This window comes from Geospiza fortis, unplaced genomic scaffold (genome assembly GCF_000277835.1).
Source record: "Geospiza fortis unplaced genomic scaffold, GeoFor_1.0 scaffold66, whole genome shotgun sequence".
Lineage (NCBI taxonomy): Eukaryota > Metazoa > Chordata > Aves > Passeriformes > Thraupidae > Geospiza > Geospiza fortis.
Window position 1 is genome coordinate 438,756 of NW_005054312.1, and position 13,635 is coordinate 452,390.

General features: G+C 39.2%; 1 protein-coding gene across 1 annotated transcript in view; it reads left to right on the top strand.

Moving 5' to 3' along the window:
* Positions 1-3,728: 3,728 nt before the first annotated feature.
* LOC102035113 (cytosolic phospholipase A2 epsilon-like) overlaps positions 3,729-13,635 on the top strand; it is a 20,252-nt gene continuing 10,345 nt past the window's right edge. Inside the window, exons 1-10 of the mRNA XM_031055757.1 lie at positions 3,729-3,755; positions 4,050-4,133; positions 6,044-6,116; positions 6,916-7,052; positions 7,819-7,950; positions 10,906-10,946; positions 11,404-11,446; positions 11,767-11,830; positions 13,082-13,248; positions 13,389-13,481. Coding sequence (XP_030911617.1) covers positions 3,729-3,755; positions 4,050-4,133; positions 6,044-6,116; positions 6,916-7,052; positions 7,819-7,950; positions 10,906-10,946; positions 11,404-11,446; positions 11,767-11,830; positions 13,082-13,248; positions 13,389-13,481 — 861 coding nt within the window. The remainder of the gene's footprint in view (positions 3,756-4,049; positions 4,134-6,043; positions 6,117-6,915; positions 7,053-7,818; positions 7,951-10,905; positions 10,947-11,403; positions 11,447-11,766; positions 11,831-13,081; positions 13,249-13,388; positions 13,482-13,635) is intronic.

Here is a 13,635-nt window from a genome sequence, read left to right on the forward strand (position 1 = left end):
AGACCATGACCAACCACACTGAAGTTGAAGTATCAGGACTACCTGAGAGCTGCTACAAGACTCAGTCTCTCTTGCAAGCTGTCTGAAGACAATGTAGAATCATAGAACAATTTAGGCTGGAAAAGATGCTTAAGATCATGTAGTCCAACTGTTAGCATAACATGTACAAGTCCACCACTAAACCATGTCCTTAAGGGTTGGGTGTACGTGTCTTAAATACCTCCAGGGATGGTGACTCAACCGCTTCCCTGGCAGCCTGTTCCAGTGCTTGACAACGTTTTCAGTGAATTTTTTTCCTAATATCTAATCTAAACTTGCCCTGAAGCAACTTGAAGCCATTTCCTCTTGTTTTGTTGTGTGTTACTTGGGAGAAGAGTCCAATGCCTCCCTTGCTACAACCTCCTCTTAGGCAGTTGTAGAGAGTGATAAGGTTGCCCCTGAGCCTCCTTTTCTCCAGGTTAAACAATCCCAGCTCCCTCAGCTGCTCCTCATCTGACTTATGCTCCAGACCCTTCACTTCCTCTGTTGCCCTTCTCTGGACCTGCTCCAGAAACCTAATGTCCTTTTTGTAGTGAGAGGCCCAAAACTCAAGGTTTGGCAGCACCAAATCACATGCTTGACTGGTGGTGTAGATGCAACTTTAGAGCCTCTAATATGGGACCACCTTGTCTCCTACGAGTCAGCGATATCGGGTGATATCTTCTGGTCTGAGCTGAAGATAAAAGTGTATTCTGGGTGCTGTGACTAGATATTCCTTTGGTGGTGATTGGGGTCACCCCAGTAGCATCCTTTGAGGGGAAGGTGCCTTTGAGTAATTCAGTGCCTTGGAGTTGTCTCCTGAGCAGTAACACAAAGCAGCTTGTTCATTTGCTGTTGTTGTCACTTGTGTCAACTGACCTCAGATTGTGTTGATGTGTTTACTGAATAACCTGAGAAATTTGATGCAATTGCTTTGTAAATAAGGCCTAAATTTGCAATGTGAATGTGAATATTTTTGTAGTCATGTTGAATAATGTATTTAAACAAAACTTTAACAGGATATTGTACAATTGTGCAGCAGACAATAGAAAGTCAGTTTATTAGTTATCGTCTCACAAGAAAGATGTTTCCTGTGGAATTTTCTCTGTTATCAAAGCAGGAAATGCAACTCAATGCCCCTGTTCTTCATTTTACCCAAATGCTTTATAATGAAAAGTGCTTTAAGATTTAATTTCTTAAGGATTTAATTTGATGTCACTTCTGACTTTGTCAGACTCTAGGTCAAAAAGTACTATTATTAAGTTTTGGGATGGCTTATTTGGGTCGTGTAAATGAAGTCTGATATCTAGAGATATTATTTAAGAGAAAAGTAAAATAGTATATTCAAGCACAGTCTTCTGATCAGTGACTGGATCAATATCAAAGTGGCAAATACTTTGTTCAGTGTCTAGACACACATTTTGAGCATTAATAGTATTGCTTTCACAAATGAATCAGCAGCCCAACATCTTTGCTTTAGCAGGTTATGAAGAACAAAGCACAAGTATTTTTAGAAATGAGGTTGGACCCTGTGTCTGCATTGGTGTATCAGAGCTCAGAGACCAAGAGGTCTCTGTCTCTTTACCATGGCAGTTTCCTCTCAGAAGCTACTGGTCTTGAGAAGCTTGTGAGCCAGACTCGGAAGGCTATTTTCCCCTTTGCTTTATATTAATTATTAAATATCTGATGTTAAATATCTGTAGAAACCCTGTGAGAATTTGGAGAAATTATTATCAGTCTCTGTTTTCTGTGAGAGAAAAAGGATTCTGAGCCTGTGTCAAAACTGGTGTGGGATCTTGGTGGCAAATGGGCATCGCCAGATCTTGCAGCTGCCTCTCAAGAGGCTGCAAAACCTGGATTAGTTCTTCTGCAAGCTGTCTGCTCCTCTGCACCCTGTTGCAAGTTATGTGGCCCAGTGCAAGGGCCTGTGTGACTGCAGACCCCATATCACTGCTGTGGGCTGCTGTTGTTGTGATGGTATTGGTGAAATGCCACCTTGTCTTCTGGCCTGTGACTTCCTGACTGTGACTCACCTGCACTGTGGTTTGTGATGCACAGTGTCAAGTTATCAAGTCATTTAATATTATTGCTGGGTTACATCTGCTTCTGGGTGGGAGAGTTGTTTAGTTGGGTTCTTTTATTATGTGCAGAGTAAGCAGGGGCAGTGTAATGACATAGCAGCTTCAGCAGTTAATTGCTTAATTTGATTTATGAAATCCACAAAAGGCCCAAATGTGGACCTTCTGGAAAGGGTGGAAGTTAAGTGGGGAGCATGGCATGTTATCTAAGTGGATGACTAACTTTGGTCCCTCAAGAGCGAGGAGACTCCACTGTCATCAAACTGAGACACAAAATGACTTCAGAGCTGAAGTTCAGTGGTGGAATGGCTGCTGGGCTCAGCCTCTTGTAACTCTATGTGCTGAATCTCTTGTTTCCATTTAGAGCATTACTGCAAAAATGTTGTTGTATTAAAAAAGTGAAATAATTCTCTACTGTAATACCTGTTCCACAATAAAACAAAACAACCCAACAAAAAACTTTAGATGGGAAGTCATCTGGTTTTTTTGCATAAGTGGCAGCACAGCCTAAAGCAGAAACATTCATGCATTGAATGCTTGAATCTATTAAAAGGCAAAACTAATTAAAATAATAATTTGAAACTTTATCTAAGATAGGTCTCACCTAAGGTAGCTCTTTATAGGACAGTTTGAATACTCAAATACTTTTATTAGAAAGGGTTGAAAAATCAGATTTCTATTTTTTCCCAAGATGTCATGCTGCTTTCAAAGAGGGCTTTCATTCTGACTGTTTATTTTTTAGAATTCTAAAAATTCTGAGTTTTTTAAAAAACTTATTTCAACTGCAATTTCTTACTATTTTATAACACCTGTTTTTAGTGATTTTAATAATGTTTAGTGTGATAGCTGGCTTCTGTGCTATTTTTACATTTTCATAATAGTACTAGGTGCTTTTGGCTTTATATGTTGAGTGCTGTTACAGAAAAATAATGGGAAATTACTATAAAATTTAAAAGATATCAGACTTGACAATTTTAATGGAGATGTTTAAAGACTTTTAAAAAAATGGTGTCGTTATTTTTGTTAAAGCTTATGAGATTCTAACATCATTTAGTTGAAGACAGCACTTAGCTAAAAAACATTTCCATAGCAAAAGCTCCTGCTGACTCTGCTGACACCTTAACAATCTCTATGCAACAAAATAAGACAGAAGAAAAGCTACAAGGTGTTTTCTTTAACTACTTGCCAGTGCCTGTGAGATCTTCCACTTCATGACTGTAATTTGTAGTGAACTTGCTGAAAATCCTTGTTGTTGTGCATCTGACTGGAGAAGCTGGTGAAGGCTGGAACTGCCCCTGGAGATCCCTCTGTGTGCAGTTATTCAGACCTTGTGGTGGTGGATAATGACTCTGGAATTGCCCTGTGATAAAATGCTTGACCCATCTCCTTTTTTCCCCAAATCACTGTGGTATTAAAAAAAAAATAAAGAAAAGAAAGAAAATATAAGTCTTTATGTGGCACCGAACAAATGCATCATTTGTGCTTTTGAAATCAGTGGGAGGTGGAGCTGTGAGTCAATCTATACAACTCTTCTTCCTGGCCACAGCTGTGGTCCAGGAGCACCTACCTACCAGCTGGGAGACACACAGGCTGGAGCCTTATAGTGGTGCCTTTTGTGAAACAAAGATACCCATGGGATCATCAGCCTATTCACCTTTGGTAAGAGAAAATTGCTGCTGGGGCAGAAGAATCTTTTTGGTGGTCTTGGTTGAGATTGATGAAAAGCAAATGCTTGGGGAATTTTGATCATTAAATGTCAAGTGCCTTTATAGTAGGCAGATATATTAGTAAAAGCAGCAGGTAGATGGTCCTGGTGAGATGGATATATCCCATCATGAAGAGGAGAAATGGGAGACATGCTAGGGTCTCCTTCCATAGTGAATCTGAGCAGAAACTGAAAATTACTGACTGCTGGGTTTCATCACTGGCCCTCTTTTGGCTTTTTGTCTCCAGGATCGGTTCATCCGTGCAAATCCGCACAGGAAGATTGGAATCAGGAGGAGGAATCATGAAAGGCCATGCAGTGCTGAAAATGAGGTACTGTATAGAAGGCAGCTTCTGGATTGCAAGGAGAGAGCTGCAGGGCATAAAGGGTAGTGCATGGCCATAATACCTGCAGCTCTTCTGTCAGCCTTTCCAGTCTCTCCCAAGCTTAACTGTTTTGTGAGAGGTGACATTTATTAACAGATAGTTAAGGGAATATTTGCTTCTTCTGTGAGTGTGCTGTCTAGAGCGCAAAGCATTCACTGTGACTTAGGGTTTGGGAAGATGATGAACTTGTGGTTTAAATGCTAGGCAAGGAACTGGGAGAGCTAGATTTTTGTCTTGGTTTACTGTGGTATGATTATATGATTGTAGTCATACCTCATAACACCCAAGGCTTAGTCCTTAAATTGTTTTTCCTTTACTTTATGGAGGCAGATCAGCAAATAAAATGGCTTACTCCCATGTCTGACGCTTTTCTGAACACTGACTTTTATGAAGATGAATTGGTTTTGGAAAGTACTGAATATGGTGCATACTAGATATGTTACAAATTATTCTGTTTATGACTAATGGTTAGTCAAAAATATACTTAATAACTTGAAAAATGAAAATAGTATTATATGTTTTTCTGCCCCTGAGTTTTCTCATTCTGTCCCTTAGCTGTATTCAGTAGAAAAGAATTAAGCTAACTCTTTCTTAGATCTGGGAGAACAGTCAATTCACTAACTGCTAGCACTATAGGGTAATAATTGGGTTTATGTCAGTATAGTTGCTTAGTATTTAAACCATCTCATTAATAAGTTTTCTCCAAACTCCAACTTATCTCCATGGATATGGATGGTACTAAAGCTGAGGATGAACTATTAATCCTCTGTGTTTGGATGAAATGTTGAGCTTTCAGCAATTTGGATCATGTGCTTCTTTCGTCCTCCATCTCCAGAAACACTGCTGCCAAAATATACGCTGAGGTTGAGGGGCTTCTTTCAGACCTTCTAGTTTTGTTCAAATGACACTTTCTGAAAGAAAATTGTTGAGAATTGTTCCAGTAGGCTGTAAATAGCATTTGGCTTGGTGGCTTATTGCTTTCTAGATGTTTAGTCTACTTCTGTCAGGATGGGGAGTATCAAAGTAAAGAGGTACACAAAGAGGTCCTAAGCAGGCAGTTTCTCAGAAATCATGATTCTTTGGGTATTTAAGTGCTGCTTTTAATTTAGTTAATGGAGCTGTTGCTTCTGCATGTGTTTTACTCTTGACGTTCTTCAACACTGTCTTGTTTTCCCAGTAACCGAGTGTAGGGTTGTGTAGCTGTGGTAGGGAGCGGGGGGAGAACAGAAAAAATGGAAAGAGTTGTGGAGCCTTCAAGAGCCTTCTTCCACTGTAGAACCCTACACTACAGGTTGTCAATATTGCTATGCCTCAGAGCTTCTCCTTGGTAGATCAATCAGGTCAGCCTAAGTTTGTCCTGATTAAGCCAAGACATTCTGAATTGTCTGTTTGTGCTTTTGTGCTTTTTTTTTTTTTTGGTGTATGTGCATTTACATACAATTATATCTCTTTGTTGCTTATTTGTGTTTAATCACATTCTCTAACACATTGCCAATTTTACCTTTTGTTCTCGTCTTTCTATTTTCTTACATTGTTTAGAGCTTTAGTGATTCACACTTTCTTCAGTTCTAGTTCTTTAAAACCCCCCTGGTTTATACTCATGTATCAGTTCTGCTTGTTGTATTAATGAGGTTTCATTTTGATTAATGTAGACCCTAGCTGTGAATGGCATGCTATCTTTACTCAATGTTAAATCACAAGAAAGTATTTCTTCTCAGCAAATGTCTCAAATAGTTAAAATCAAATTCACTGCAGTATAATGATAGATTGGCCTTTCTAGTGTTAAAGGATAAGTGATGGTATTTATATCTGAGTTAATTGCTAATAATTAAGGCATCTTTCTCATTGTTCTGCAGCCAGAAGTGCCTCAGTTGCGCTGGCTTTCTGTAAAAATTATTGGCATGAGAAATCTCCGCAAAGCAGATCTGTGTAAGTATCACTGATGGCACATTTATAGCTTAGCAAGAAAACTACTCTCACCTGATTTTGATGCTCTTGTACACCTGTTGCTTGGATTACAGTAATATTTCAGGGGGGGTTGGGTGAAGAAGTTGTATTTATTTTCATTTTCATTTAAATTCAAAATAATTTAGAAAACACTTAAAACCAGAAAGGAAGTAGACCAGAAATTCTGTGTTAAAGAAGTTGTCCTTCCCTTTATCAGCTGCTCTGTGATATTTCCCTTTCTCCTAAATCTTCAGTGAACCTTTTTCCAGCTTGCCCAATTCCCTTTTGGAAGGAACATATTTGTGAAAAATACAGGAAAAATCAAACCAGTTGCTTTGGATGTTGCTGTGCTTGTGGTTTCACTGTTCTGTCGGTGTTGGATGACTTTTGCATTACAAATACATGCAAATCTCCCAAAGTAAAATTTCCATTTAATTTAAAAAAGTGCCATTTGAAGAAGTGTAGTTGTACATGGGTTTTTTTGGAAAGTGGCAAGTATTTGAAAATAGGAGTTAAAAAGTCACAAGAGCCAGAGTACTTAGTTCAGCACTGTTGAAATAAAATACTTTCACTCTTGTTATCATATAGAATTAGTGGTTTAAAATTGACTTTTTTGAAACTGATATAAATCTAAATAGAGACTCTAAACCCAGAATATTTTCTCTGGGTCTAATGAAATATTTAGGACTCCTCAGAGGTTAATATTTTTTTTCCCTGACTGGGCAAATCAAATAATAACAAAGTACTGCTGTAGTAATTGTGCAACTTGTTGTTAACACAGGGAGCCAAACTGATTGCTACGTCAAGCTGTGGCTGCCAACAGCTTCATGTCAGGAAGCCCAGACAAGAACTGTACACAACTGCAGAAACCCTGTCTGGAATGAAACTTTCCACTTCGTGATACAGAGTGAAGTAAAGGTGGGATCTGTGACAGCGAGCAGGTGCTTTCTAAAGGGGGCATCTTCACCTGCTGTGGGCAAACTCTTTTTGAAAGGCTTGAGACTCGCACAGACCTTGAACTCAGCTAACCTGACTGAAAGAAGTAGTTTAAGCTCATAAGATTGTGGAATATCTGGAATAACGTTGACTGCTTCTTTGTGTCCCAGAACAGTTGTAAAAGACTGTTAAAGTGTTTATAGAGTTAGCAGAAATAGGTGAACAGTCAGAGTGAAAGTGATACAAAGTCCAAACTGGATCAGTTTCTCATAGTTTACTAGAGCTGCATCTTCTCATGGTAACCTGAGCCCTGAGGAACTGTCAAGGGATCAAATCCTGTTGAGAGATTGGTAGTGTCCTTTAACTCTCATTTTAAAGGGCTAAGAATTTCCCCTTTATTATTACTTTCTGACAAAATACCAAGATTTCTCAAGGCAGTGATTTTGAATCCACAAATGATCTGAAGAACAGTGTGTGTAACCTCTGCTCTGTCTGGTGCATGTTACCATCATATATGTCACTTATGTTTCCTCTTATTTTGGAGCTCTTTTTGGTTGCCAAATCTGATGATTTACTCTCTAGGGTTAGTCCCTGACTGCTCTCTGGGCTGTGAGCTGAGCTCTGTGCTGTCACAAGAGTCTGTCCGCGTGAACATGAGGGGCTGAATGCTGGCTCTTGCTGGACCTTCCTTTTGGGCCCAGTAGTCCCAGAATATGTGATTTACATCCTTCTCTTCCTCTTTGCTCAGAACATCCTGGAGCTGACAGTCTGTGATGAGGACACTTTTACACCAGATGACCATCTTATGACTGTTCGTTTTGATGTGGCTAAAATCCAACCTGGAGAAAAAGTTTGCCTGAGTTTTGAGTTGAATCCAGAGGTGAGGGGCTAGAGAAAATAATACTCTTGATTAGAATTTTGTCTCAAGATGCTACCTCTATTGTTAAATTGGTTCTCACACACAAAGACTTTGTTAAAAAGGATGTTACTAAAAAAAGTTGAATGCTTGGGGTTTAGGAGAAGGGTCACAAACACCCCCCTGTTGTGACTGGAATAAGATGCAAGATACTTTTAGTATTCCTATTTTTTTGGGGGTGTTTTTTTTTTTTTTTTGGTTATTTTTTTTTTTTTTTGGTTTTTTTGTTTTTTTAATTTCAAAACTATATTTTGAAGAATCGGTGAGAAAAGGAGTCAAAAATGAAGAAGCTGCTGGTTAGGAGGTCTCATTTCTGTTGTAGGAGATTGACAGAGCAAACCTGCTCCCATTTCCAGGCAGTTGCTCTTACCCTTTGGCCAGTAGCTCACTAGGGCTATCTCCTCTCAGCTTCACTAGGGATTTTGACCAGTTCTTTCAGATAATGTGCTCTCTACATGAAGTATTTAATTCTTGTGATAACCTCTTTGGGTTTTTTTCATCCTCTACTAAACAACTTTAAGAAAAAAATGTCAGCAAGTTTACTTATGCTCCTTTGGTACAAATTTATTTTAGAGGGGCTAAGCCAGCACGGGAGAAGCAGGCCTTCATGAATGAGAATATCATCAGTATTTTATTTTTTTTTTCTTAGTGAGTGAAGAAGATTAAGAATTTTATTTGCTGCGTGTGTCTCAAAAATACAGTTTAGTTGTATAAACAGCCAAAATAAAGATACAGAGTATCTTATGAAACACTGAGTGGATGAAGCTGCTGAGAGGAGAGGTGGAGAAATCACACTCATCTTCAAAGAGCTGAATATGTACTCAGATTTCTTTCTGTACGATGTAACACTTTCTCTGGAGGGTGTAGTAACAACTTCAGGGCTTTTTCACGCTTTGCCAAGAGTTTCAGTTTATGGTTCCCAGGAATTGGTGTGCTCCATCTATTTCTAAACCACTGTGTCAGTCAGGCTCTTTGGAAAACACTCTTGCCTGTTTTTTATGTTACTGTTGCTTTGAAGAGGTTTATTAACTACTCTTTTAGAAGAGCAATCCTTACTGAGGACTGCTTATTAAACCTGTTCCAGCTGGCTACAGCCTTCCTCAGAAAATCCCTCATGTGACTGAGATAATGCCAGGTGTGATTCAAGCCCTGAATTTGCTCTGAGGCATGTGCAGAGCTGTCTTAGCCCATTAGCAAGGTGGAAGTGGTGGGGGTCAGACCAGGTGAGCTGTCTCAGGAACATCCTGGTCAAGCTGCCCTTCTTCAGTTTGTGGTGAATCAGGCCCCCATGAGGCATCACAGATCATGGTCTGTATATGGATTTTCAGAAGCCTTTGAGTTATTTTATTTTTTTGAAAGTGTCTTAGTAATGCAACAGGCTGGGCAATCTTAATAACAGGCTGTAGTGCCACTTCTGCCCATAATGATTTCTTTAATCTACCAAGGTATCTCAGAAGGAGGGTTGAAGAGGTCAGATGGGTGATGTCAGAGCAGCAGGGTTGCTTTGCTGTGCCTCTTGCTCTCTGTGGCCTAACAAGTATTTCCATTGCTATGCTCTGGATTTTTCACCCACAAATATGTGAGTGGGGTTTACTAGAAATGTAACTTGTGTGAGTGTAAAACAGTGTAAGAAGGGTAGGAACATAAGGCAAGCAGAACTAGGCAGATGGTATGAGCCAGGCTCTTCTGAGCCTTGTTTCTGCTGTTCTTTGGACAAAGTTGTAACAGAGCATCAGTTAGTTTGGCCAGTACAGTCTGGGCATAATTAAATATTTGCTAGAGTTTGTCTTGCATCTGTGTAAGGTGACTGCTTTCTAAAATCTGTGCACCAGCCTTCTCTTACAACTTTGCAACCACTGCAATTCTCATGAAATAGAGACTTAGGAGGAAATTAGCAAGCACAGCTACCTGCTCCTGCATTGCATGCCACAGATGCAGCTATCAGAGAGGCCATCAGAGATGTTTCATTTACTGATGTGAACTTGTAAATACAAAATTGTTCTGCACCTTTACTGTAAAGATGATTTTCCCATGACAGCTGCATTATCAGATTTGGCATGTTTTTCACGGCCAATTCACAATGTTAAAATATGATGTGCAGCTGGACAGAAGGGATATTTGTCAATAAATGTTAGCTATTCTGAATATAAATTAAAAAATGCTACTATCACTTGCTAGAAAGAGATTTATATCACTGTTAACTAGTGTTTTCCTCCCTATGTGTGATCCAGATCTCTCTGATATACTTTTTTTTAGTCTGGTATTTCCTGGATTGGCTGTATCCCATAGCAAATGGCTGGAGTAATACAGTTATTCAGTCTCTTTCATATTGTTGGTGTGCTATTGCTGCTTCATTCTTGTACTTTTCCTGTCTCTTTTCCTCTTGCTTTGTTTCCCCTCATCTCTTTCTCTGATTCCCCTTCACAGCTTCAGTCTTCTCTCTTCTTCCCTTCCCCTGGCAATTTTTATTTTCCAAGCTGGTCCCTTCTCCCAGCCTTTTTTAAAGTTTAATGACTTTACTCTGCAAATTCTTTTGTTTTAACCAAGGCATGCTCCCCATCTTTTTACTGCACTAAGTCCATTCATTCTTAATTATATTTTCCTACATCATTCACCTGATATTCTTCCCTTCCTCAGCATTGATTGACCCATGTCTTATCCTACTAATTAATTCATAATAGGACCCTTGCTCCCTATTCAATGATACTTAATATTTTCTTTCTTGTGATGGTACAGCTGGTTTGTAAACAGTAGAGCAGTGGAGAGGTGAAATCAAAGTGTGGCCACAGAAATCTCTATCTGTTTATATTATGATGTACAGGGTGTGGGAATGGAGAGAGAGTTATAAATAAATTGTCAGAGTCATATCACAGGAAAATATTTCTTCATTCATAAATTTTAAAAAAGTCCTATTTTCAGAATCAGGAAGAACTAGAAGTGGAATTTCTACTGGATAACATGTAAGTAAATTTCTACTGGAAAATATGTAAGTAAAACATAAATGTTGTAGAGTTTGTCATCAGAAAACTGCATTTTAGAGAGAGTGGTAATGCAGCACTGGGGACGTGGCTCCATGTACCTGAGTTCAGACACCTCATCTCAGCATCTTCCCCATTATTGCTTTTCTGTCCTAAATTTGAGTGACAGTCTCACTTACTATTTATAGCTGAGAATAAATATTTATTTTGTGATTTAGCCTAAGGAGAGATGATACTCCTCAGCAGAGATAAGAAAGAAGGAGCATCCTTGGGAAGGTATGGGATATGATCTGGCAGAGGCTGCAAGATAGAGGGGAAGAACAGAAGTGCTGATGGTACTTTCCAGATGGAAAAACTCAGAGCTCAGAGAACTGTGCTTTTGAAAGTTTATTGCTTAAATACACATTTTTAAATAAATCTTTTTGGTTTTGCTTTTCAGACCAGGTGTATCTGAGAAGATCATTACTAATGGTGTACTAGTGGTAATTTTTTTTTTTTTTTGTATGCTAATCTTATGGTGGGGCAGAACTGAAGGATGTGGTTGGAAGATAGGGAGAAAAATTTCTTGTGTTAACTGTTGGGGGCTGAATGGTATTTATATGTAATGACAGGTCTCCAGTTATTTTGGTTTCCTTAACCACAGTACTGCTTGCAAGATTTATACAAGATACTCAGTTTCTACAAATTATTCACATTCACAGACGATCATGGCCAAGATTTGTATTTCTACAGGACCCCTAGAACCTCATGAGAATCCAGAACTGTTTCTGTGACCAGTGGTTTTATTGCTTCTCTCTTCCAGTCTCGTGAAGTTTCCTGTTTGGAAGTACACGTGAATGAAACAAAAAAGAAGAGCTGTTACAAAAGTGAGGTTGCTGATTTAAATTGTTTGTTGCTGCTTTTTGTGCTATGGGAAATGTAGCTGAATCTAGATAAATACTTGGTTTGTTTTAGTCTCTGTTTGCATCAGGGCTACTTGGGTATTTCCTGAATTACCTACTTGCTAATAGTGAGAGTTCTCAGAAGAAGACATGACTCTGTAGCTTAAGAGAAACTGTGGAGGTGGCTGGAAGATCTGGAAACAGCACTGTGGTGTGGATGGAACTGAAATACCTTTACGTCTGTTTTCTGGTGAAAACAGAAATTAAAAGAAGGGTGACACAACTCTCAGGAGGAGAAAGACTTTAGTGAAAGCTCAGGGGATGTGAATGCTGCCAGAGGCATCCACAAGCATAACACACGCTCTCTGTCACTTGGCAGGTTGTCACAAATGGTTTAGGTCACTTAATCATTGGCAGCGGTATCAGCAAGTGTAGGTTTAATATAAATTTGTAAAAATGTGACAAAGTTTGATGGCAAGGTTTGCTCTACTACTCAATGCATGAAGCATCCAAAAAAAATCAGACTAGAATAAATCTAGAATGATTTATGTAGAGACCAGGGATGCAAAAGGATAAAGACGGAAAAGGAAAGGGTGCCAGGAGCAAAGATCCTCAGAGAGTTGTGAGTTTCAGAGTGGGCCCTCTTGCCAAACTTAGCCTCAGACTTGATCCTTTGTCTAAAGGATCCTTTGTCTAAAGGATTCATCCCATAATTTAGCATTTACAAAGCAATTCAATGGGATTTACGATAAGTAGAACAATAAATAACTTAATTATGAATGTAGGATGGTAACATTCATACTACACCTGCTATGGGGTATTCAAATCAATTCACACACATTTTCATGCAAAGAATTATGTACAAAGTGTCTGCTAAAAATTCCCTTCGAGGTTGGTGAAATACTCAGAAGAGATGCCTTTGCATTCCTCAGTGGATGGAGGGTTGGGCCTTGAGAAGTCAGGGATGACAGCCCAGACTCTGCCATCAGCTTTTGGGATCAGTTGTCTGAGTATTGCAGACTTGAGATTGGGTCAGTTCTGAGCCCCTCCAGTCCAGGGGAACTCAAGGGCCAGGTGCTGCACACTGGTCACAGTGGAAGGAAAACATTGTGGTCCAAATTAACTTTAGCTAAGCCTGCAGCACTAAGGCTGAAATGTCACTTGGGGCACTTTTATTTGCTAATTTCAGGACTAGGCACAGTTAACATCTCCCTGTGGTTTGCTTCTTGTTCTCAGGGAGAGATTTCACCTTCACAATGAAAGGATCCTATGAAGAAACCCAGGATATTTCCATAGGTACTCACTCCAGACCAGGAAGCAGTGAAACCCCCAGGTTCCACTACATCAAGCACAGTCAACCCAGACTGCTCATGACTCTGCCAAAGGAGCATTTTTTCTGTTGTGTATGTTTTGCTTATGGATGGTGATAACACCTAACCTAAATTTTGGGAAAAGAATCATGAGTTAACCCTTATCTGATATTTCTGTGTCTAGGGTCTATAAATAATATTCTTCTTATAAATTTTTCCCCTCTTTAAATCAGCCTGGCTCAGGTAGAAGGGAAATGGATGTAAGTAGTCCCCTGGCTGTGCCTCTCCATTCTCTGGACTTGGGAAAGAAAGTGACAGTGATGAGAGTGAGTATCCTCTGACAGGATTTGGAATTCTTTCAACAAGGTAAACTGTATATATGTGATATCTAGTGATGTAGTTTTGTTACTAAAAATGCATTAGCGAGTTATTTGTATGCTTAGCTCTGCATACACTTAGAAATATTAATATGATTTGTAG